The sequence below is a fragment of the Anomaloglossus baeobatrachus genome, chromosome 5, assembly GCF_048569485.1.
Source record: "Anomaloglossus baeobatrachus isolate aAnoBae1 chromosome 5, aAnoBae1.hap1, whole genome shotgun sequence".
NCBI classification, from domain to species: domain Eukaryota; kingdom Metazoa; phylum Chordata; class Amphibia; order Anura; family Aromobatidae; genus Anomaloglossus; species Anomaloglossus baeobatrachus.
The window spans coordinates 3,466,762-3,493,489 of NC_134357.1; the positions used below are offsets into that span (position 1 = coordinate 3,466,762).

At 51.1% G+C, this 26,728-nt stretch overlaps 1 protein-coding gene across 1 annotated transcript in view; it reads left to right on the forward strand.

Moving 5' to 3' along the window:
• Positions 1-18,723: 18,723 nt before the first annotated feature.
• The window catches only part of SHTN1 (shootin 1), a 51,101-nt gene continuing 43,096 nt past the window's right edge, over positions 18,724-26,728 (forward strand). Inside the window, exon 1 of the mRNA XM_075348119.1 lies at positions 18,724-18,872. Within this exon, the coding sequence (XP_075204234.1) occupies positions 18,803-18,872 (70 nt within the window). The 5' untranslated portion in view covers positions 18,724-18,802. The remainder of the gene's footprint in view (positions 18,873-26,728) is intronic.

The following is a 26,728-nucleotide window of genomic DNA, read 5'->3' on the forward strand; positions in this document are numbered from 1 at the left end:
TACTATATATACAGGTAATATATGTATACTCTGGGGTGATGTGCTTCCTTTATATTACACTGTGTGACTGTGATACAGGTGTATACCCAGAACACACTATATACTATATATACCGGTAATATATGTATACTCTGAGGTGATGTGCCTCCTTTATATTACACTGTGTGACTGTGATACAGGTGTATACCCAGGACACACTATATACTATATATACAGGTAATATATGGATACTCTGGGGTGATGTGCCTCCTTTATATTACACTGTGTGACTGTGATACAGGTGTATACCCAGGACACACTATATACTATATATACAGGTAATATATGGATACTCTGGGGTGATGTGCCTGCTTTATATTACACTGTGTGACTGTGATACAGGTGTATACCCAGGACACGCTATATACTATATATACAGGTAATATATGGATACTCTGGAGTGATGTGCCTCCTTTATATTACACTGTGTGACTGTGATACAGGTGTATATCCAGGACACGCTATATACTATATATACAGGTAATATATGGATACTCTGGGGTGATGTGCCTCCTTTATATTACACTGTGTTACTGTGATACAGGTGTATATCCAGGACACGCTATATACTATTTATACAGGTAATATATGTATACTCTGGGGTGATGTGCCTCCTTTATATTACACTGTGTTACTGTGATACAGGTGTATACCCAGGACACGCTATATACTATTTATACAGGTAATATATGTATACTCTGGGGTGATGTGCCTCCTTTATATTACACTGTGTGACTGTGATACAGGTGTATATCCAGGACACGCTATATACTATTTATACAGGTAATATATGGATACTCTGGGGTGATGTGCCTCCTTTATATTACACTGTGTGACTGTGATACAGGTGTATATCCAGGACACGCTATATACTATATATACAGGTAATATATGGATACTCTGGGGTGATGTGCCTCCTTTATATTACACTGTGTGACTGTGATACAGGTGTATACCCAGGACACGCTATATACTATATATACAGGTAATATATGTATACTCTGGGGTGATGTGCCTCCTTTATATTAGACTGTGTGACTGTGATACAGGTGTATACCCAGGACACGCTATATACTATATATACAGGTAATATATGGATACTCTGGGGTGATGTGCCTCCTTTATATTACACTGTGTGACTGTGATACAGGTGTATACCCAGGACACGCTATATACTATATATACAGGTAATATATGGATACTCTGGGGTGATGTGCCTCCTTTATATTACACTGTGTGACTGTGATACAGGTGTATACCCAGGACACACTATATACTATATATACAGGTAATATATGGATACTCTGGGGTGATGTGCCTCCTTTATATTAGACTGTGTGACTGTGATACAGGTGTATATCCAGGACACGCTATATACTATATATACAGGTAATATATGGATACTCTGGGGTGATGTGCCTCCTTTATATTACACTGTGTTACTGTGATACAGGTGTATATCCAGGACACGCTATATACTATTTATACAGGTAATTTATGTATACTCTGGGGTGATGTGCCTCCTTTATATTACACTGTGTTACTGTGATACAGGTGTATATCCAGGACACGCTATATACTATATATACAGGTAATATATGGATACTCTGGGGTGATGTGCCTCCTTTATATTACACTGTGTGACTGTGATACAGGTGTATATCCAGGACACGCTATATACTATATATACAGGTAATATATGGATACTCTGGGGTGATGTGCCTCCTTTATATTACACTGTGTGACTGTGATACAGGTGTATACCCAGGACACGCTATATACTATATATACAGGTAATATATGTATACTCTGGGGTGATGTGCCTCCTTTATATTAGACTGTGTGACTGTGATACAGGTGTATACCCAGGACACGCTATATACTATATATACAGGTAATATATGGATACTCTGGGGTGATGTGCCTCCTTTATATTACACTGTGTGACTGTGATACAGGTGTATACCCAGGACACGCTATATACTATATATACAGGTAATATATGGATACTCTGGGGTGATGTGCCTCCTTTATATTACACTGTGTGACTGTGATACAGGTGTATACCCAGGACACACTATATACTATATATACAGGTAATATATGGATACTCTGGGGTGATGTGCCTCCTTTATATTAGACTGTGTGACTGTGATACAGGTGTATACCCAGGACACGCTATATACTATATATACAGGTAATATATGGATACTCTGGGGTGATGTGCCTCCTTTATATTACACTGTGTGACTGTGATACAGGTGTATACCCAGGACACGCTATATACTATATATACAGGTAATATATGGATACTCTGGGGTGATGTGCCTCCTTTATATTACACTGTGTGACTGTGATACAGGTGTATACCCAGGACACGCTATATACTATATATACAGGTAATATATGGATACTCTGGGGTGATGTGCCTCCTTTATATTACACTGTGTGACTGTGATACAGGTGTATACCCAGGACACGCTATATACTATATATACAGGTAATATATGTATACTCTGGGGTGATGTGCCTCCTTTATATTAGACTGTGTGACTGTGATACAGGTGTATACCCAGGACACGCTATATACTATATATACAGGTAATATATGGATACTCTGGGGTGATGTGCCTCCTTTATATTACACTGTGTGACTGTGATACAGGTGTATACCCAGGACACGCTATATACTATATATACAGGTAATATATGGATACTCTGGGGTGATGTGCCTCCTTTATATTACACTGTGTGACTGTGATACAGGTGTATACCCAGGACACACTATATACTATATATACAGGTAATATATGGATACTCTGGGGTGATGTGCCTCCTTTATATTACACTGTGTGACTGTGATACAGGTGTATACCCAGGACACGCTTTATACTATATATACAGGTAATATATGGATACTCTGGGGTGATGTGCCTGCTCTATATTAGACACCGGATACATTAATGACATCGACGTTGTCAGGTAAAACATAATAAACAGTAAATCTTAGGGGATCTCGTCTGGATGAAGAACTGAAGAGGGGACATGAGATCCCTATAAAACGCGGGAGAAGAGACGCGAGAATCAGCAACGTATGTAATAAAGGGCTGGATTATACAATCCTCTGCACTGTATCCTGAACTAATCCATCTATTACCGATACAAATAGACACTGTCACATTAAACATCGCCGCTGATACACGCACTATGCAGATTAACCCCTCCACGACCGGACAATTTTGCGCTGTATTTTTCGCCATTCGTCTTCCGAGAGACTTTTTTTTTATTTTTCCGTCAATCTTGCCATGTGAGGGCTTGTTTTTTGCGGCGCGAGCTGTACCTTTAAATGAAACCATGATCCTTACCATATAGTGTATTGGAAACGGCAAAAAAAAATCCAAATGTGGAAAAATTGCAAAAAAAGTGCAATTGCACAATAGTTTTTGGGATGTTTTATTCACTGTGTTCACTATTTGGTAGAACTGATGTGTTCTTGTGATGCCTGAGGTCGGTGCGAGTTTTTTGACACCAAACATGAATAGGTTTACTTTTATCTAAGGGGTTAAAAAAAAGTCAGACGTTTGTCCGAAAAAAGTGGCGCACGTTTTGCGCCATTTTCTGTGACCCGGAGTGTTCTCATTTTTCAGGATCTATGGCTCAGTCCTGGCTTATTTTTGCGTCTCGAGCTGTCATTTTTAATTCTACCATTTTTGCGCAGATGCTACTTTTTGATCTCCTGTTATTGCATTTTGCGCAAAATTTGTGGCAACCAAAAAATGTAATTTTGCGTTTTGAATTTTTTTGCCGCTACGCCATTTACCGATGAGATTAATTGCTTTTACGATTTGATAGATCGGGCATTTCTGAACGCGGCGATACCAAATATGTGTATATTTTTAATTTTTTTAACCCTTTCATTTTCAATGGGGCAAAAGGGGGGTGATTTGAACTTTTAGGGGATTTTTTATTTTTTTTAATTTTTCAAAACTTTTTTTTAAACCTTTTTGTTTTATTTTACTAGGTCTCCTAGGGGACTATAAGGATCAGCAGTCTGATCGCTCATTCTTTTCTCCCAATCAGAGCAGCATTGCTCAGACCGGGAGAAATGATCATCTCTTGTAACAGCCAGTACTTGTCTGCTTCTTACAAGACCCTGTGCTACCATGACAACCACCGGATCCACGTGATCACGTCTCATGACTTCCGGTATCGGCCTGTGAGTAACGTTATAGCGCGATCGCGGTTATAATGGCGCTGTCACATATTGTCAGCGCCATTTAAAGGGTTAAAAGACACGTGTGGATAGCGATTACACTCATGCCTGGCAGGCACATGTCAGCTGTGCAAATCAGCCGATCTTTGCCTGCAGTCCGCGGGGATTAACTCTATGACCGCTAGGACGCTATTTTACCGCCCACAGTCGATAAGGGGTTAATACCAATAAATGCCGATAACATTACACGGTAGAAGTGAGATAAATAAGATAATACCGAGAACAGAAGCTTTCACCGCGTCCTCACCTCAGCGGCTGCGCCAAACACAAGGTCTACCGGTCACTGACGGCCGCGATATCAAGCGTACGCAGAAATGTCACCCGCAAGCACAGGCCCGGTATATCCAGGTATGCCCAGCTACACCCAGTATGCCCAGCTACAACCAGTATGCCCAGTATGCCCAGCTACACCCAGGTATGCCCAGCTACACCCAGGTATGCCCAGCTACACCCAGTATGCCTAGCTACAACCAGTATGCCCAGTATGCCCAGCTACAACCAGGTATGCCCAGCTACACCCAGTATGCCCAGCTACACCCAGGTATGCCCAGCTACACCCAGTATGCCCAGCTACAACCAGGTATGCCCAGCTACACCCAGTATGCCCAGCTACAACCAGCTATGCCCAGCTACACCCAGGTATGCCCAGCTACACCCAGTATGCCCAGCTACAACCAGTATGCCCAGCTACAACCAGTATGCCTAGCTACAACCAGTATGCCCAGCTACAACCAGTATGCCTAGCTACACCCAGGTATGCCCAGCTACACCCAGTATGCCTAGCTACAACCAGTATGCCCAGTATGCCCAGCTACACCCAGGTATGCCCAGCTACACCCAGGTATGCCCAGCTACAACCAGGTATGCCCAGCTACAACCAGGTATGCCCAGCTACACCCAGTATGCCCAGCTACACCCAGGTATGCCCAGCTACACCCAGTATGCCTAGCTACAACCAGTATGCCCAGTATGCCCAGCTACACCCAGGTATGCCCAGCTACACCCAGGTATGCCCAGCTACACCCAGTATGCCCAGCTACAACCAGTATGCCCAGCTACACCCAGGTATGCCCAGCTATGCCCAGCTACACCCAGTGTGCCCAGCTACACCCAGTATGCCCAGTATGCCCAGCTACACCCAGGTATGCCCAGCTACACCCAGTATGCCCAGCTACAACAAGTATGCCCAGCTACACCCAGGTATGCCCAGCTACACACAGTATGCCCAGCTACAACCAGTATGCCCAGCTACAACCAGGTATGCCCAGCTACAACCAGCTATGCCCAGCTACAACCAGGTATGCCCAGCTACACCCAGTATGCCCAGCTACACCCAGGTATGCCCAGCTACAACCAGCTATGCCCAGCTACAACCAGGTATGCCCAGCTACACCCAGTATGCCCAGCTACAACCAGGTATGCCCAGCTACACCCAGTATGCCCAGCTACAACCAGCTATGCCCAGCTACAACCAGGTATGCCCAGCTACACCCAGTATGCCCAGCTACAACTAGTATGCCCAGCTACAACCAGTATGCCCAGCTACACCCAGTATGCCTAGCTACAACCAGGTATGCCCAGCTACACCCAGTATGCCCAGCTACACCCAGGTATGCCCAGCTATGCCCAGCTACACCCATTGTGCCCAGCTACACCCAGGTATGCCCAGCGCTACAACCAGTATGCCCAGCTACAACCAGTATGCCTAGCTACACCCAGGTATGCCCAGCTACAACCAGTATGCCCAGCTACACCCAGGTATGCCCAGCTACACCCAGTATGCCCAGCTACAACCAGTATGCCCAGCTACAACCAGTATGCCTAGCTACACCCAGTATGCCCAGCTACACCCAGGTATGCCCAACTATGCCCAGCTACACCCAGTGTGCCCAGGTATGTCCAGCTATGCCCAGCTACACCCAGTATGCCCAGCTACAACCAGTATGCCCAGCTACACCCAGGTATGCCCAGCTATGCCCAGCTACACCCAGGTATGCCCAGCTACACCCAGTATGCCCAGCTACACCCAGGTATGCCCAGCTACACCCAGTATGCCCAGCTACACCCAGGTATGCCTAGCTACACCCAGTATGCCCAGCTACAACCAGTATGCCCAGCTACAACCAGGTATACCCAGCTACACCCAATATGCCCAGCTACAACCAGGTATGCCCAGCTACACCCAGTATGCCCAGCTACAACCAGCTATGCCCAGCTACACCCAGTATGCCAAGCTACAACCAGGTATGCCCAGCTACACCCAGTATGCCCAGCTACAACCAGCTATGCCCAGCTACACCCAGTATGCCCAGCTACACCCAGGTATGCCCAGCTACACCCAGGTATGCCCTGCTACACCCAGGTATGCCCAGCTACAACCAGTATGCCCAGCTACAACCAGATATACCCAGCTACACCCAGTATGCCCAGCTACACCCAGTATGCCCAGCTACAACCAGGTATGCCCAGGTATGCCCAGCTACACCCAGTATGCCCAGCTACACCCAGGTATGCCCAGCTACACCCAGTATGCCTAGCTACAACCAGTATGCCCAGTATACCCAGCTACACCCAGGTATGCCCAGCTACACCCAGGTATGCCCAGCTACACCCAGGTATGCCCAGCTACACCCAGTATGCCCAGCTACAACCAGTATGCCCAGCTACACGCAGGTATGCCCAGCTATGCCCAGCTACACCCAGTGTGCCCAGCTACACCCAGTATGCCCAGTATGCCCAGCTACACCCAGGTATGCCCAGCTACACCCAGTATGCCCAGCTACAACAAGTATGCCCAGCTACACCCAGGTATGCCCAGCTACACACAGTATGCCCAGCTACAACCAGTATGCCCAGCTACAACCAGGTATGCCCAGCTACAACCAGCTATGCCCAGCTACAACCAGGTATGCCCAGCTACACCCAGTATGCCCAGCTACACCCAGGTATGCCCAGCTACAACCAGCTATGCCCAGCTACAACCAGGTATGCCCAGCTACACCCAGTATGCCCAGCTACAACCAGGTATGCCCAGCTACACCCAGTATGCCCAGCTACAACCAGCTATGCCCAGCTACAACCAGGTATGCCCAGCTACACCCAGTATGCCCAGCTACAACTAGTATGCCCAGCTACAACCAGTATGCCCAGCTACACCCAGTATGCCTAGCTACAACCAGGTATGCCCAGCTACACCCAGTATGCCCAGCTACACCCAGGTATGCCCAGCTATGCCCAGCTACACCCATTGTGCCCAGCTACACCCAGGTATGCCCAGCGCTACAACCAGTATGCCCAGCTACAACCAGTATGCCTAGCTACACCCAGGTATGCCCAGCTACAACCAGTATGCCCAGCTACACCCAGGTATGCCCAGCTACACCCAGTATGCCCAGCTACAACCAGTATGCCCAGCTACAACCAGTATGCCTAGCTACACCCAGTATGCCCAGCTACACCCAGGTATGCCCAGCTATGCCCAGCTACACCCAGTGTGCCCAGGTATGTCCAGCTATGCCCAGCTACACCCAGTATGCCCAGCTACAACCAGTATGCCCAGCTACACCCAGGTATGCCCAGCTATGCCCAGCTACACCCAGGTATGCCCAGCTACACCCAGTATGCCCAGCTACACCCAGGTATGCCCAGCTACACCCAGTATGCCCAGCTACACCCAGGTATGCCCAGCTACACCCAGTATGCCCAGCTACAACCAGTATGCCCAGCTACAACCAGGTATACCCAGCTACACCCAATATGCCCAGCTACAACCAGGTATGCCCAGCTACACCCAGTATGCCCAGCTACAACCAGCTATGCCCAGCTACACCCAGTATGCCAAGCTACAACCAGGTATGCCCAGCTACACCCAGTATGCCCAGCTACAACCAGCTATGCCCAGCTACACCCAGTATGCCCAGCTACACCCAGGTATGCCCAGCTACACCCAGGTATGCCCTGCTACACCCAGTATGCCCAGCTACAACCAGCTATGCCCAGCTACAACCAGGTATACCCAGCTACACCCAATATGCCCAGCTACAACCAGGTATGCCCAGCTACACCCAGTATGCCCAGCTACAACCAGCTATGCCCAGCTACACCCAGTATGCCAAGCTACAACCAGGTATGCCCAGCTACACCCAGTATGCCCAGCTACAACCAGCTATGCCCAGCTACACCCAGTATGCCCAGCTACACCCAGGTATGCCCAGCTACACCCAGGTATGCCCTGCTACACCCAGTATGCCCAGCTACACCCAGTATGCCCAGCTACACCCAGTATGCCAAGCTACAACCAGGTATGCCCAGCTACACCCAGTATGCCCAGCTACAACCAGCTATGCCCAGCTACACCCAGTATGCCCAGCTACACCCAGGTATGCCCAGCTACAACCAGTATGCCCAGCTACAACCAGATATACCCAGCTACACCCAGTATGCCCAGCTACACCCAGTATGCCCAGCTACAACCAGGTATGCCCAGGTATGCCCAGCTAGACCCAGTATGCCCAGGTATGCCCAGCTACACCCAGTATGCCCAGCTACACCCAGTATGCCCAGCTACAACCAGGTATGCCCAGGTATGCCCAGCTACACCCAGTATGCCCAGCTACACCCAGTATGCCCAGCTACAACCAGGTATGCCCAGGTATGCCCAGCTACACCCAGGTATGCCCAGCTACAACCAGGTATGCCCAGGTATGCCCAGCTACACCCAGTATGCCCAGCTACACCCAGTATGCCCATCTACAACCAGGTATGCCCAGGTATGCCCAGCTACACCCAGGTATGCCCAGCTACACCCAGTATGCCCAGCTACAACTAGGTATGCCCAGCTACAACTAGCTATGCCCAGCTACACCCAGTATGCCCAGCTACAACCAGGTATGCCCAGCTACAACCAGGTATGCCCAGGTATGCCCAGCTACAACCAGGTATGCCCAGCTACACCCAGTATGCCTAGCTACAACCAGTATGCCCAGTATACCCAGCTACACCCAGGTATGCCCAGCTACACCCAGGTATGCCCAGCTACACCCAGTATGCCCAGCTACAACCAGTATGCCCAGCTACACGCAGGTATGCCCAGCTATGCCCAGCTACACCCAGTGTGCCCAGCTACACCCAGTATGCCCAGTATGCCCAGCTACACCCAGGTATGCCCAGCTACACCCAGTATGCCCAGCTACAACAAGTATGCCCAGCTACACCCAGGTATGCCCAGCTACACACAGTATGCCCAGCTACAACCAGTATGCCCAGCTACAACCAGGTATGCCCAGCTACAACCAGCTATGCCCAGCTACAACCAGGTATGCCCAGCTACACCCAGTATGCCCAGCTACACCCAGGTATGCCCAGCTACAACCAGCTATGCCCAGCTACAACCAGGTATGCCCAGCTACACCCAGTATGCCCAGCTACAACCAGGTATGCCCAGCTACACCCAGTATGCCCAGCTACAACCAGCTATGCCCAGCTACAACCAGGTATGCCCAGCTACACCCAGTATGCCCAGCTACAACTAGTATGCCCAGCTACAACCAGTATGCCCAGCTACACCCAGTATGCCTAGCTACAACCAGGTATGCCCAGCTACACCCAGTATGCCCAGCTACACCCAGGTATGCCCAGCTATGCCCAGCTACACCCATTGTGCCCAGCTACACCCAGGTATGCCCAGCGCTACAACCAGTATGCCCAGCTACAACCAGTATGCCTAGCTACACCCAGGTATGCCCAGCTACAACCAGTATGCCCAGCTACACCCAGGTATGCCCAGCTACACCCAGTATGCCCAGCTACAACCAGTATGCCCAGCTACAACCAGTATGCCTAGCTACACCCAGTATGCCCAGCTACACCCAGGTATGCCCAGCTATGCCCAGCTACACCCAGTGTGCCCAGGTATGTCCAGCTATGCCCAGCTACACCCAGTATGCCCAGCTACAACCAGTATGCCCAGCTACACCCAGGTATGCCCAGCTATGCCCAGCTACACCCAGGTATGCCCAGCTACACCCAGTATGCCCAGCTACACCCAGGTATGCCCAGCTACACCCAGTATGCCCAGCTACACCCAGGTATGCCCAGCTACACCCAGTATGCCCAGCTACAACCAGTATGCCCAGCTACAACCAGGTATACCCAGCTACACCCAATATGCCCAGCTACAACCAGGTATGCCCAGCTACACCCAGTATGCCCAGCTACAACCAGCTATGCCCAGCTACACCCAGTATGCCAAGCTACAACCAGGTATGCCCAGCTACACCCAGTATGCCCAGCTACAACCAGCTATGCCCAGCTACACCCAGTATGCCCAGCTACACCCAGGTATGCCCAGCTACACCCAGGTATGCCCTGCTACACCCAGTATGCCCAGCTACAACCAGCTATGCCCAGCTACAACCAGGTATTCCCAGCTACACCCAATATGCCCAGCTACAACCAGGTATGCCCAGCTACACCCAGTATGCCCAGCTACAACCAGCTATGCCCAGCTACACCCAGTATGCCAAGCTACAACCAGGTATGCCCAGCTACACCCAGTATGCCCAGCTACAACCAGCTATGCCCAGCTACACCCAGTATGCCCAGCTACACCCAGGTATGCCCAGCTACACCCAGGTATGCCCTGCTACACCCAGTATGCCCAGCTACACCCAGTATGCCCAGCTACACCCAGTATGCCAAGCTACAACCAGGTATGCCCAGCTACACCCAGTATGCCCAGCTACAACCAGGTATGCCCAGCTACACCCAGTATGCCCAGCTACACCCAGGTATGCCCAGCTACAACCAGTATGCCCAGCTACAACCAGATATACCCAGCTACACCCAGTATGCCCAGCTACACCCAGTATGCCCAGCTACAACCAGGTATGCCCAGGTATGCCCAGCTAGACCCAGTATGCCCAGGTATGCCCAGCTACACCCAGTATGCCCAGCTACACCCAGTATGCCCAGCTACAACCAGGTATGCCCAGGTATGCCCAGCTACACCCAGTATGCCCAGCTACACCCAGTATGCCCAGCTACAACCAGGTATGCCCAGGTATGCCCAGCTACACCCAGGTATGCCCAGCTACAACCAGGTATGCCCAGGTATGCCCAGCTACACCCAGTATGCCCAGCTACACCCAGTATGCCCATCTACAACCAGGTATGCCCAGGTATGCCCAGCTACACCCAGGTATGCCCAGCTACACCCAGTATGCCCAGCTACAACTAGGTATGCCCAGCTACAACTAGCTATGCCCAGCTACACCCAGTATGCCCAGCTACAACCAGGTATGCCCAGCTACAACCAGGTATGCCCAGGTATGCCCAGCTACATCCAGGTATGCCCAGCTACACCCAGTATGCCCAGCTACACCCAGGTATGCCCAGCTACAACCAGGTATGCCCAGCTACACCCAGTATGCCCAGCTACAACCAGGTATGCCCAGCTACAACCAGGTATGCCCAGCTACACCCAGTATGCCCAGCTACACCCAGTATGCCCAGCTACAACCAGGTATGCCCAGCTACACCCAGTATGCCCAGCTACAACCAGGTATGCCCAGCTACACCCAGTATGCCCAGCTACACCCAGTATGCCCAGCTACACCCAGTATGCCCAGCTACAACCAGGTATGCCCAGGTATGCCCAGCTACACCCAGGTATGCCCAGCTACAACCAGGTATGCCCAGGTATGCCCAGCTACACCCAGTATGCCCAGCTACACCCAGTATGCCCATCTACAACCAGGTATGCCCAGGTATGCCCAGCTACACCCAGGTATGCCCAGCTACACCCAGTATGCCCAGCTACAACTAGGTATGCCCAGCTACAACTAGCTATGCCCAGCTACACCCAGTATGCCCAGCTACAACCAGGTATGCCCAGCTACAACCAGGTATGCCCAGGTATGCCCAGCTACAACCAGGTATGCCCAGCTACACCCAGTATGCCCAGCTACACCCAGGTATGCCCAGCTACAACCAGGTATGCCCAGCTACACCCAGTATGCCCAGCTACACCCAGTATGCCCAGCTACAACCAGGTATGCCCAGCTACAACCAGGTATGCCCAGCTACACCCAGTATGCCCAGCTACAACCAGGTATGCCCAGCTACACCCAGTATGCCCAGCTACAACCAGGTATGCCCAGCTACACCCAGTATGCCCAGCTACACCCAGTATGCCCAGCTACAACCAGGTTTGCCCAGGTATGCCCAGCTACACGCAGGTATGCCCAGCTACAACCAGGTATGCCCAGGTATGCCCAGCTACACCCAGTATGCCCAGCTACACCCAGTATGCCCATCTACAACCAGGTATGCCCAGGTATGCCCAGCTACACCCAGGTATGCCCAGCTACACCCAGTATGCCCAGCTACAACTAGGTATGCCCAGCTACAACTAGCTATGCCCAGCTACACCCAGTATGCCCAGCTACAACCAGGTATGCCCAGCTACAACCAGGTATGCCCAGGTATGCCCAGCTACAACCAGGTATGCCCAGCTACACCCAGGTATGCCCAGCTACAACCAGGTATGCCCAGCTACACCCAGTATGCCCAGCTACACCCAGTATGCCCAGCTACAACCAGGTATGCCCAGCTACAACCAGGTATGCCCAGCTACACCCAGTATGCCCAGCTACAACCAGGTATGCCCAGCTACAACCAGGTATGCCCAGCTACACCCAGTATGCCCAGCTACACCCAGTATGCCCAGCTACAACCAGGTATGCCCAGCTACACCCAGTATGCCCAGCTACACCCAGTATGCCCAGCTACAACCAGGTATGCCCAGCTACACCCAGTATGCCCAGCTACAACCAGGTATGCCCAGCTATGCCCAGCTACACCCAGTATGCCCAGCTACACCCAGTATGCCCATCTACAACCAGGTATGCCCAGGTATGCCCAGCTACACCCAGGTATGCCCAGCTACACCCAGTATGCCCAGCTACAACTAGGTATGCCCAGCTACAACTAGCTATGCCCAGCTACACCCAGTATGCCCAGCTACAACCAGGTATGCCCAGCTACAACCAGGTATGCCCAGGTATGCCCAGCTACAACCAGGTATGCCCAGCTACACCCAGTATGCCCAGCTACACCCAGGTATGCCCAGCTACAACCAGGTATGCCCAGCTACACCCAGTATGCCCAGCTACACCCAGTATGCCCAGCTACAACCAGGTATGCCCAGCTACACCCAGTATGCCCAGCTACAACCAGTATGCCCAGCTACAACCAGGTATGCCCAGCTACACCCAGTATGCCCAGCTACACCCAGTATGCCCAGCTACAACCAGGTATGCCCAGCTACACCCAGTATGCCCAGCTACACCCAGTATGCCCAGCTACAACCAGGTATGCCCAGCTACACCCAGTATGCCCAGCTACAACCAGGTATGCCCAGCTATGCCCAGCTACACCCAGTATGCCCAGCTACAACCAGGTATGCCCAGCTATGCCCAGCTACACCCAGTATGCCCAGCTACACCCAGTATGCCCAGCTACAACCAGGTATGCCCAGCTACACCCAGTATGCCCAGCTACACCCAGTATGCCCAGCTACAACCAGGTATGCCCAGCTACACCCAGTATGCCCAGCTACACCCAGTATGCCCAGCTACAACCAGGTATGCCCAGCTACACCCAGTATGCCCAGCTACAACCAGGTATGCCCAGCTATGCCCAGCTACACCCAGGTATGCCCAGTTATTCCCAGTTACGCCCAATTACACTATCAGGATTAAATACAGATATCAAAAGTCAATAAAAGAGCGCACTGTGATACACTGATACACTTTGTTATACTGTGATACACTGTGATATGCTGTGATACATTGTGATACACTTTGTTTTACTGTGATATCAGAGAGCGGTCAGTGGGTCCCCCTCTCAGGATGTCTGAGGCCATACGGATGGAGAGACATATCAGAGAGCGGTCAGTGGGTCCCCCTCTCAGGATGTCTGAGGCCATACGGATGGAGAGACATATCAGAGAGCGGTCAGTGTGTCCCCCTCTCAGGATGTCTGAGGCCATACGGATGGAGAGACATATCAGAGAGCGGTCAGTGGGTCCCCCTCTCAGGATGTCTGAGGCCATACGGATGGAGAGACATATCAGAGAGCGGTCAGTGTGTCCCCCTCTCAGGATGTCTGAGGCCATACGGATGGAGAGACATATCAGAGAGCGGTCAGTGGGTCCCCCCTCTCAGGATGTCTGAGGCCATACGGATGGAGAGACATATCAGAGAGCGGTCAGTGTGTCCCCCTCTCAGGATGTCTGAGGCCATACGGATGGAGAGACATATCAGAGAGCGGTCAGTGGGTCCCCCTCTCAGGATGTCTGAGGCCATACGGATGGAGAGACATATCAGAGAGCGGTCAGTGGGTTCCCCTCTCAGGATGTCTGAGCCCATACGGATGGAGAGACATATCAGAGAGCGGTCAGTGGGTCCCCCTCTCAGGATGTCTGAGGCCATACGGATGGAGAAACATATCAGAGAGCGGTCAGTGGGTTCTCCTCTCAGGATGTCTGAGGCCATACGGATGGAGAGACATAGAGAGCGGTCAGTGGGTTCCCCTCTCAGGATGTCTGAGCCCATACGGATGGAGAGACATATCAGAGAGCGGTCAGTGTGTCCCCCTCTCAGGATGTCTGAGGCCATACGGATGGAGAGACATATCAGAGAGCGGTCAGTGGGTCCCCCTCTCAGGATGTCTGAGGCCATACGGATGGAGAAACATCAGAGAGCGGTCAGTGGGTCCCCCTCTCAGGATGTCTGAGGCCATACGGATGGAGAGACATATCAGAGAGCGGTCAGTGGGTTCTCCTCTCAGGATGTCGTCCTTTAGGGCAAACCCTTTTCCCCTAAGACTATTCTGATGATGACCCTGACCTCGTGGGAATTGATGAGCCCATGCAGTTTGGGGGAATCGCTCCTCAGTCTATTACTAAGAGGACTGGCCTCAGAATGGGCGTTTGCTGTTGCTGCGGTCAGAGAGGTCACTTTGTTGGGTTTGCCTGTACAGAATAAACTATTGCTAACTTTTACTATTGATTCCGCACCCCTTGCTAAGTAATGCCTCTTGCTAATGTGACGCCCCTGGACTAGTCAGGTCGTCACAGGGTACTGCACGCTCTTTATCCTTACTGCAGGACTCAACCCCTCCATGGTTCTGGGTTCCTAACCTGCAGCACTGCCTCTATCAGCATCCAAAAATCCCAACCACACCTCGCACCACTCCCTGTCAGGCACACCAGTGGGCTGCTGAGCTGGAATAGGGCCGCCCACCTAGGGGTCAGGCAGGGAGGTGGGAGGGGACAAGTGAGTTCTAGAGTAGCCCTCAAGCAGGGAGGAGCTAGGGGGGAGCGTGTGGCTCCCAGGGAGGAGAAGATTGGGTTGCAGACAGTGGTCTGGACCCGGAGGAGTCGAAAACCCGGTTGCGGGATATTGGGACTGGGTGCCTGGACTAGTCTTGGAGGACGGTCAGCAACTCGAGTACAATAGCCGTTCTGGGACCAAAAGCACGGCGGGGTACTGGACCCTAGGTCGGGAAGAGGCTTCAAGCAACTCGGCAATTAATCTGAGGAGGACAGGGCCTTTATGGACTGTTCCCACGAAGCTCAGAGATCGGGGGCACTAGTGAACGAGGGGGATAGGGCTTTCCAACCAAAGCAGCCCACTGAAATCCCAAGCGTGAGCTCCTGAGAGCAAACAGCTCCTTCACACCAAAAAGTGAGGAGCGGGGCCCGGACAGCTTCAAGCTTACGGGCCACTTGGACACTGCTAAAATCTGTTCCCGGAGGCAGGCTACGGACCATCAGGCAGTGCTGCAGGGGACGGGACCTGGACGAGCTCTCCAGGCCTTGAAAATTCACGTCTTTCATAGGTCATTGGTAAAGGAATCTATTGAACCACATAAACCCCCTGCCCTGCCCCCGCCCCGGGCTTGGGGATGCCAATCTTGAGCTTCAGATTGCCAAGATTGTTGACTCTCGCCATGCACGTCGCTCACTGCAATATCTGGTCTACTAGAGGGGTTACGGACCGGAGGAGAAGACACGGGTTCCGGCATCTGACGTTAATGCCACTAGGTTGTCGCGTGCATTTCACTCCTCTCACTCTGATAGGCCAAGTCCTGAGTGCCCAGTGGTCACTCGTAGAAGGCGGTGGGGGGGGGGGTACTGTCATGAAGGTGTCACGGCCAGCTGACAATCCAGTGGCAGCAAGTGTTAGAAGATCCCAGAGATTGGCAGCACATGTTGTTATCTGACAGTTCCCTGTTTCTGCAGCAGTGGACACTATGACTCTGAGAAACTGTCAGTTTTCCTCTGAGTTGCTTCTGACTTCCTTTATAAACATTCACCCTGGGGTGGTTTGGGTGCGGTTTATAGTTTGTTCTTTGCTGAGGTGTGCAGAGGTCATGTTCTGTTGCAGCCTGTGACTTCCTTTATGAACCTCACCCTGGGGTGGTTTGGGTGCAGTTTATAGTTTGTTCCTTGCTGAGCTGTGCAGAGGTCATGTTCTGTTGCCAGCCTCTGACTTCCTTTATGAACCTCACCCTGGGGTGGTTTGGGTGCGGTTTATAGTTTGTTCCTTGCTGAGCTGGGTAGAGGTCATGTTCTGTTTCCAGCCTATGACTTCCTTTATGAACCTCACCCTGGGGTGGTTTGGGTGCAGTTTACAGTTTGTTCCTTGCTGAGCTGTGCAATGGTCTTGTTCTGTTGCCAGCCTCTGACTTCCTTTATAAACCTCACCCTGGGGTGGATTGGGTGCGGTTTATAGTTGGTTCCTTGCTGAGCTGTGCAGAGGTTATGTTCTGTTGCCAGCCTCTGACTTCCTTTATGAAAATCACCCTTGCGTGGTTTGAGTGTGGTTTATAGTTTGTTTCTTGCTGAGCTGTGCAGAGGGCATTTATGTTGCCAACCTTTGACTTCCTTTATGAACCTCACCCTGGGGTGGTTTGGGTGCAGTGTATATTTGGTTCTGGCTATGCTTTGCAGCGTTCGTCTCCTCTTGTTGCTCCAGACTTCTGTGGTAGCTGCTCCTCAGATAAGTGTTTGTCTTTTGATATCTACCCAGGTTCAGGTGGTAGCATTTGTGTTCCCCCTGTATTGTGTCCTTGTATCTCCCTTAGTATTAGTGGTGTTGACTAGTGCTCATACCCACAAGTCTTACTTAGGGCCCAGATCAGGATTTGCCTAGGGTGAGGTATTCCTGCTCAGTGACAGGTGCGGAGTCTGTATAGGGCGGGTGAGGGCAGTGAGGGTGAGCTGTAGGTTGTTGTCAGGGGTCAGCACTTCCCCCCTTTCCCTAGCAATAGGGAATTCCTTCCCCTTTGTATTGTACTATACGGCCGGTATAGCTTCTATACCTGGCCATGACACTGCAGCTCTGGAGGATAACATAGCGAGTGCAGCTCTGCAGGATAATATATGGAGTACAGCTCTGGAGGATAATATATGGAGTACAGCTCTGGAGGATAATATAGCGAAAGCAGCTCTGCAGGATAATATATGGAGTACAGCTCTGGAGGATAATATATGGAGTACAGCTCTGGAGGATAATATCGCGAGAGCAGCTCTGCAGGATAATATATGGAGTACAGCTCTGGAGGATAATATATGGAGTACAGCTCTGGAGGATAATATAGCGAGTGCAGCTCTGGAGGATAATATAGCGAGTGCAGCTCTAGAGGATAATATAGTGAGTGCAGCTTTGGAGGAAAATCTATGGAGTGCCACTCTGGAGGATAATCTATGGAGTGCAGCTCTGGAGTATAATATAGTGAGTGCAGGTCTGGAGGATAACATAGGGAGTACAGCTCTGGAGGATAACATATGGAGTGCAGCTCTGGAGGATAACATATGGTTGCAGCTCTGGAGGATAACATATGGAGTGCAGCTCTGGAGGATAACATGGAGTGCAGCTCTGGAGGATAACATATGGAGTGCAGCTCTGGAGGATAATATAGCGAGTACAGCTCTGGAGGATAATATATAGAGTGCAGCTCTGGAGGATAACATAGTGAGTGCAGCTCTGGAGGATAACATAGTGAGTGCAGCTCTGGAGGATAATATAGTGAGTGCAGCTCTGGAGGATAACATATGGAGTGCAGCTCTGGAGGATAATATAGCGAATGCAGCTCTGGTGGATAATATAGTGAGTGCAGCTCTGGAGGATAAAATATGGAGTACAGCTCTGGAGGATAACATATGGAGTACAGCTCTGGAGGATAACATATGGAGTGCAGCTCTGGAGGATAACATAGTGAGTGCAGCTCTGGAGGATAATATAGTGAGTGCAGCTCTGGAGGATAATATAGCGAGTGCAGCTCTGGAGGATAATATAGCGAGTGCAGCTCTGGAGGATGGCAGACTATACCTGCTTGGGGGCGGGGCTGAGCAGTGAGTGACGTGCAGGTGACAGGAGGCCCCGCCCTCGCCCTCCACTTCCGGTCTCTCCCGCTGATAAGATGATTCGGTCTGAGGAAGAAGAAGAAGAAAACCGGGAGCTGCGGATCCTGAGCGGCCTGAAGCAGCGAGGTGAGGGCGGCGGGGACTGTGCGGGGACTGTGCGGGGGAGGGGCCGGGGATCTGCCGCCGACATCACCGCCCGGGGCTCCGGTGCCAGCGACCGGACAGAGCCTCCGCCCCTCAGTTACCATGGTAACCCTGCCCTGCGCCGGCACCGAGCACCGGACCCGGGAAGGGCGGGGTCTGCAGGACCATGGACAGCGACAGACCTGAGGAGCCAGCTGCTACCGCTCTCAGTTATCAGCCACCGCGGGGAGAGGAGGCTGCAGTGCAGGGGAGTACAAGCTATTACTCCCTGTTATCAGCCATTACTGGGGAGGAGACTTTAGGCCAGGTGAGTACAGTCTATTACTCCCTGTTATCAGCCATTACTGGGGGAGGAGGCTGTAGGCCAGGTGAGTACAGTCTATTACTCCCTGTTATCAGCCATTACTGGGGGAGGAGACTGTAGGACAGGTGAGTATAGTCTATTACTCCCTGTTATCAGCCATTACTGGGGGAGGAGACTGTAGGACAGGTGAGTACAGTCTATTACTCCCTGTTATCAGCCATTACTGGGGGAGGAGACTGTAGGACAGGTGAGTATAGTCTATTACTCCCTGTTATCAGCCATTACTGGGGGAGGAGACTGTAGGACAGGTGAGTACAGTCTATTACTCCCTGTTATCAGCCATTACTGGGGGAGGAGACTGTAGGACAGGTGAGTATAATCTATTACTCCCTGTTATCAGCCATTACTGGGGGAGGAGACTGTAGCACAGGTGAGTGCAATCTATTACTCCCTGTTATCAGCCATTACTGGGGGAGGAGACTGTAGGCCAGGTGAGTACAGTCTATTACTCCCTGTTATCAGCCATTACTGGGGGAGGAGACTGTAGCACAGGTGAGTGCAATGTATTACTCCCTGTTATCAGCCATTACTGGGTGAGGAGACTGTAGGCCAGGTGAGTACAGTCTATTACTCCCTGTTATCAGCCATTACTGGGGGAGGAGGCTGTAGGCCAGGTGAGTACAGTCTATTACTCCCTGTTATCAGCCATTACTGGGGGAGGAGACTGTAGGCCAGGTGAGTACAGTCTATTACTCCCTGTTATCAGCCATTACTGGGGGAGGAGGCTGTAGGCCAGGTGAGTACAGTCTATTACTCCCTGTTATCAGCCATTACTGGGGGAGGAGACTGTAGGCCAGGTGAGTACAGTCTATTACTCCCTGTTATCAGCCATTACTGGGGGAAGAGACTGTAGGACAGGTGAGTACAAGCTATTACTCCCTGTTATCAGCCATTACTGGGGGAGGAGACTGTAGCACAGGTGACTACAGTCTATTACTCCCTGTTATCAGCCATTACTGGGGGAGGAGACTGTAGCACAGGTGAGTGCAATGTATTACTCCCTGTTATCAGCCATTACTGGGGGAGGAGACTGCTGTACTCACCTGTCCTAATCTATTACTCCCTGTTATCAGCCATTACTGGGGGAGGAGACTGTAGCACAGGTGGGTGAGTACACTCTATTACTCCCTGTTATCAGCCATTACTGGGGGAGGAGACTGTAGGACAGGTGAGTACATTCTATTACTCCCTGTTATCAGCCGTTACTGGGGGAGGAGACTGTACTCACCTGTCCTAATCTATTACTCCCTGTTATCAGCCATTACTGGGGGAGGAGACTGTAGCACAGGTGGGTGAGTACAGTCTATTACTCCCTGTTATCAGCCATTACTGGGGGAGGAGACTGTAGGACAGGTGAGTACAGTCTATTACTCTCTCTTATCAGCCATTACTGGGGGAGGAGACTGTAGGACAGGTGAGTGCAATGTATTACTCCCTGTTATCAGCCATTACTGGGGGAGGAGACTGCTGTACTCACCTGTCCTAATCTATTACTCCCTGTTATCAGCCATTACTGGGGAGGAGACTGTAGCACAGGTAAGTACACTCTATTATTCCCTGTTATCAGCCATTACTGGGGGTGGGAGACTGTAGCACAGGTGAGTACAGTCTATTACTCCCTGTTATCAGCCATTACTGGGGGTGGGAGACTGTAGCACAGGTGAGTACAGTCTATTACTCCCTGTTATCAGCCATTACTGGGGGAGGAGACTGTAGCACAGGTGAGTATAATCTCTAGGGTCATTCCGCATCAGGTGGAGCAGTTTTACACATTGTCCCCCCCTCGACCGCCTCCGGTTTTGCTGACAATGTATAAGGATGGAGAGGTTTGTGTGATAGAGGGTGTGTGCATGTTTCCGGCCCGATCTCATACATTGGGGGCTGCTGATTGGTCACTGGAGGTCCCCGGTCACTGGCGGTCCCCGGTCACTGGCGGTCCCCGGTCACTGGCGGTCCCCGGTCACTGGAGGTCCCCGGTCACTGGAGGTCCCCGGTCACTGGAGGTCCCCGGTCACTGGAGGTCCCCGGTCACTGGAGGTCCCGAGCCTGCGGCTCCAGAGGATGGTGCACACTTTGGGCCATCGCCATTAGCGCTCTATACGGGCTATGAGGCTGATATTTGGCATACTAGCTCCACTTTTGCTGCTAAACACGATACAATTATTCCCGGCTGTGACAAAACAATATTTCGGCCGCAATTTTGTGTCAAAGTAGCTCATAAAACGCCTCGCATAAAATGTATGCCTAACTCTGCCCATATAGAACTCCAGACCAAAACCCAATAGTGACTGGTGCTTTGCCCTGTACAGGACTGTGCATTGCTGCAATATCACGGGCACAGCTTATGTATTTGTGGAAATATTCACACCCACAGATGATGACAAACTTAAAAATAACAAATTTTACCTATTTTTAGGTCAAATTTCTCAAAAAGGGTCCCCCTAAAATCTATTCATTCTGATATCATTAGCGCACATTGTTCTCTACAAGGAGCATTGGGGGGGGCCTCAGTTTAAGAAAAGAGAAATGCCCTGAACCTGGAGCGATTTCTGCGCTGATTGTGACTCTCAGATTCTTGTCACATGGAACCAGCACCATGGAAAGTCGCCCTGTGATGGGATGGATCTGAGCCCAGTACAGGGAACCAGCACCATGGAAAGTCGCCCTGTGATGGGATGGATCTGAGCCCAGTACAGGGAACCAGCACCATGGAAAGTCTCCCTGTGATGGGATAGATCTGAGCCCAGTACAGGGAACCAGCACCATGGAAAGTCGCCCTGTGATGAGATGGATCTGAGCCCAGTACATGGAACCAGCACCATGGAAAGTCGCCCTGTGATGGGATGGATCTGAGCCCAGTACATGGAACCAGTACCATGGAAAGTCGCCCTGTGATGGGATGGATCTGAGCCCAGTACATGGAACCAGCACCATGGAAAGTCGTCCTGTGCTGGGATGGATCTGAGCCCAGTACACGGAACCAGCACCATGGAAAGTCGTCCTGTGATGGGATGGATCTGAGCCCAGTACACGGAACCAGCACCATGGAAAGTCGCCCTGTGATGGGATGGATCTGAGCCCAGTACATGGAACCAGCACCATGGAAAGTCGCCCTGTGATGGGATGGATCTGAGCCCAGTACACGGAACCAGCACCATGGAAAGTCGTCCTGTGATGGGATGGATCTGAGCCCAGTACACGGAACCAGCACCATGGAAAGTCGTCCTGTGATGGGATGGATCTGAGCCCAGTACACGGAACCAGCACCATGGAAAGTCGTCCTGTGATGGGATGGATCTGAGCCCAGTACACGGAACCAGCACCATGGAAAGTCGCCCTGTGATGGGATGGATCTGAGCCCAGTACATGGAACCAGCACCATGGAAAGTCGCCCTGTGATGGGATGGATCTGAGCCCAGTACATGGAACCAGCACCATGGAAAGTCGCCCTGTGATGGGATGGATCTGAGCCCAGTACATGGAACCAGCACCATGGAAAGTCGCCCTGTGATGGGATGGATCTGAGCCCAGTACACGGAACCAGCACCATGGAAAGTCGCCCTGTGATGGGATGGATCTGAGCCCAGTACATGGAACCAGCACCATGGAAAGTCGCCCTGTGATGGGATGGATCTGAGCCCAGTACAGGGAACCAGCACCATGGAAAGTCGCCCTGTGATGGGATGGATCTGAGCCCAGTACAGGGAACCAGCACCATGGAAAGTCACCCTGTGATGGGATGGATCTGAACCCAGTACACGGAACCAGCACCATGGAAAGTCGCCCTGTGATGGGATGGATCTGAGTCCAGTACAGGGAACCAGCACCATGGAAAGTCGCCCTGTGATGGGATGGATCTGAGCCCAGTACATGGAACCAGCACCATGGAAAGTCGCCCTGTGATGGGATGGATCTGAGCCCAGTACACGGAACCAGCACCATGGAAAGTCGTCCTGTGATGGGATGGATCTGAGCCCAATACACGGAACCAGCACCATGGAAAGTCTCCCTGTGATGGGATGGATCTGAGCCCAGTACACGGAACCAGCACCATGGAAAGTCGCCCTGTGATGGGATGGATCTGAGCCCAGTACACGGAACCAGCACCATGGAAAGTCACCCTGTGATGGGATGGATCTGAACCCAGTACACGGAACCAGCACCATGGAAAGTCGCCCTGTGATGGGATGGATCTGAGCCCAGTACACGGAACCAGCACCATGGAAAGTCGCCCTGTGATGGGATGGATCTGAGCCCAGTACAGGGAACCAGCACCATGGAAAGTCTCCCTGTGATGGGATGGATCTGAGCCCAGTACATGGCACCAGCACCATGGAAAGTCGCCCTGTGATGGGATGGATCTGAGCCCAGTACATGGCACCAGCACCATGGAAAGTCGTCCTGTGATGGGATGGATCTGAGCCCAGTACATGGAACCAGCACCATGGAAAGTCACCCTGTGATGGGATGGATCTGAGCCCAGTACACGGAACCAGCACCATGGAAAGTCGCCCTGTGATGGGATGGATCTGAGCCCAGTACATGGAACCAGCACCATGGAAAGTCTCCCTGTGATGGGATGGATCTGAGCCCAGTACATGGAACCAGCACCATGGAAAGTCTCCCTGTGATGGGATGGATCTGAGCCCAGTACACGTAACCAGCACCATGGAAAGTCGCCCTGTGATGGGATTGGAGGGACCGCACACAGGTTGGCAGCTTGTGCCAGTCTTCAACGCCCGACTGGAAACCAAATACTGACCCCGGTGGATTTATTCAACTTTTGCAGCGAGCGACTGCAGGGAATCAAGGTTTTTTTTTTTTTTTGGTTTTTTTTTTGTTTTTTTTTTGTTCCAAAAGAAAAAATTGACGAAATACAGGAAGTTCAAGAGGAAAGGTTCAAAGATGGACGTACAATTGCTGGCACAAGAGAAAATCACCAGTTTGTACCAATTGATGGCAACGATTGGCATTTCAAGGGTGTGAAATGAGCCCTCATCTGTCATTGCCCGTGTAGAGAGATCTGTCATTGCAATAATCCAGCCCCAGCTGCAATGGCCGACAATACAGCAAATTCAGCAGCAATGGCCGACAATACAGCAGATTCAGCAGCAATGGCCGACAATACAGCAGATTCAGCAGCAATGGCCGACAATACAGCAAATTCAGCAGCAATGGCCGACAATACAGCAGATTCAGCAGCAATGGCCGACAATACAGCAGATTCAGCAGCAATGGCCGACAATACAGCAGATTCAGCAGCAATGGCCGACAATACAGCAGATTCAGCAGCAATGGCCGACAATACAGCAGATTCAGCAGCAATGGCCGACAATACAGCAGATTCAGCAGCAATGGCCGACAATACAGCAGATTCAGCAGCAATGGCCGACAATACAGCAGATTCAGCAGCAATGGCTGACAATACAGCAGATTCAGCAGCAATGGCTGACAATACAGCAGATTCAGCAGCAATGGCCGACAATACAGCAGATTCAGCAGCAATGGCTGACAATACAGCAGATTCAGCTGCAATGGCCGACAATACAGCAGATTCAGCAGCAATGGCTGACAATACAGCAGATTCAGCAGCAATGGCTGACAATACAGCAGATTCAGCAGCAATGGCTGACAATACAGCAGATTCAGCAGCAATGGCCGACAATACAGCAGATTCAGCAGCAATGGCCGACAATACAGCAGATTCAGCAGCAATGGCTGACAATACAGCAGATTCAGCAGCAATGGCTGACAATACAGCAGATTCAGCAGCAATGGCCGACAATACAGCAGATTCAGCAGCAATGGCCGACAATACAGCAGATTCAGCTGCAATGGCCGACAATACAGCAGATTCAGCAGCAATGGCCGACAATACAGCAGATTCAGCAGCAATGGCTGACAATACAGCAGATTCAGCAGCAATGGCCGACAATACAGCAGATTCAGCAGCAATGGCCGACAATACAGCAGATTCAGCAGCAATGGCTGACAATACAGCAGATTCAGCAGCAATGGCTGACAATACAGCAGATTCAGCAGCAATGGCTGACAATACAGCAGATTCAGCAGCAATGGCCGACAATACAGCAGATTCAGCAGCAATGGCCGACAATACAGCAGATTCAGCAGCAATGGCCGACAATACAGCAGATTCAGCAGCAATGGCCGACAATACAGCAGATTCAGCAGCAATGGCCGACAATACAGCAGATTCAGCAGCAATGGCCGACAATACAGCAGATTCAGCAGCAATGGCCGACAATACAGCAGATTCAGCTGCAATGGCCGACAATACAGCAGATTCAGCAGCAATGGCCGACAATACAGCAGATTCAGCAGCAATGGCTGACAATACAGCAGATTCAGCAGCAATGGCCGACAATACAGCAGATTCAGCAGCAATGGCCGACAATACAGCAGATTCAGCAGCAATGGCCGACAATACAGCAGATTCAGCAGCAATGGCCGACAATACAGCAGATTCAGCAGCAATGGCTGACAATACAGCAGATTCAGCAGCAATGGCTGACAATACAGCAGATTCAGCAGCAATGGCTGACAATACAGCAGATTCAGCAGCAATGGCTGACAATACAGCAGATTCAGCTGCAATGGCCGACAATACAGCAGATTCAGCAGCAATGGCCGACAATACAGCAGATTCAGCAGCAATGGCTGACAATACAGCAGATTCAGCAGCAATGGCCGACAATACAGCAGATTCAGCAGCAATGGCTGACAATACAGCAGATTCAGCAGCAATGGCCGACAATACAGCAGATTCAGCAGCAATGGCCGACAATACAGCAGATTCAGCAGCAATGGCCGACAATACAGCAGATTTAGCAGCAATGGCCGACAATACAGCAGATTCAGCAGCAATGGCCGACAATACAGCAGATTCAGCAGCAATGGCCGACAATACAGCAGATTCAGCAGCAATGGCCGACAATACAGCAGATTCAGCAGCAATGGCCGACAATACAGCAGATTCAGCTGCAATGGCCGACAATACAGCAGATTCAGCAGCAATGGCCGACAATACAGCAGATTCAGCAGCAATGGCCGACAATACAGCAGATTTAGCAGCAATGGCCGACAATACAGCAGATTCAGCAGCAATGGCCGACAATACAGCAGATTCAGCAGCAATGGCCGACAATACAGCAGATTCAGCAGCAATGGCCGACAATACAGCAGATTCAGCAGCAATGGCCGACAATACAGCAGATTCAGCAGCAATGGCCGACAATACAGCAGATTCAGCAGCAATGGCCGACAATACAGCAGATTCAGCAGCAATGGCCGACAATACAGCAGATTCAGCAGCAATGGCCGACAATACAGCAGATTTAGCAGCAATGGCCGACAATACAGCAGATTCAGCAGCAATGGCCGACAATACAGCAGATTCAGCAGCAATGGCCGACAATACAGCAGATTCAGCAGCAATGGCCGACAATACAGCAGA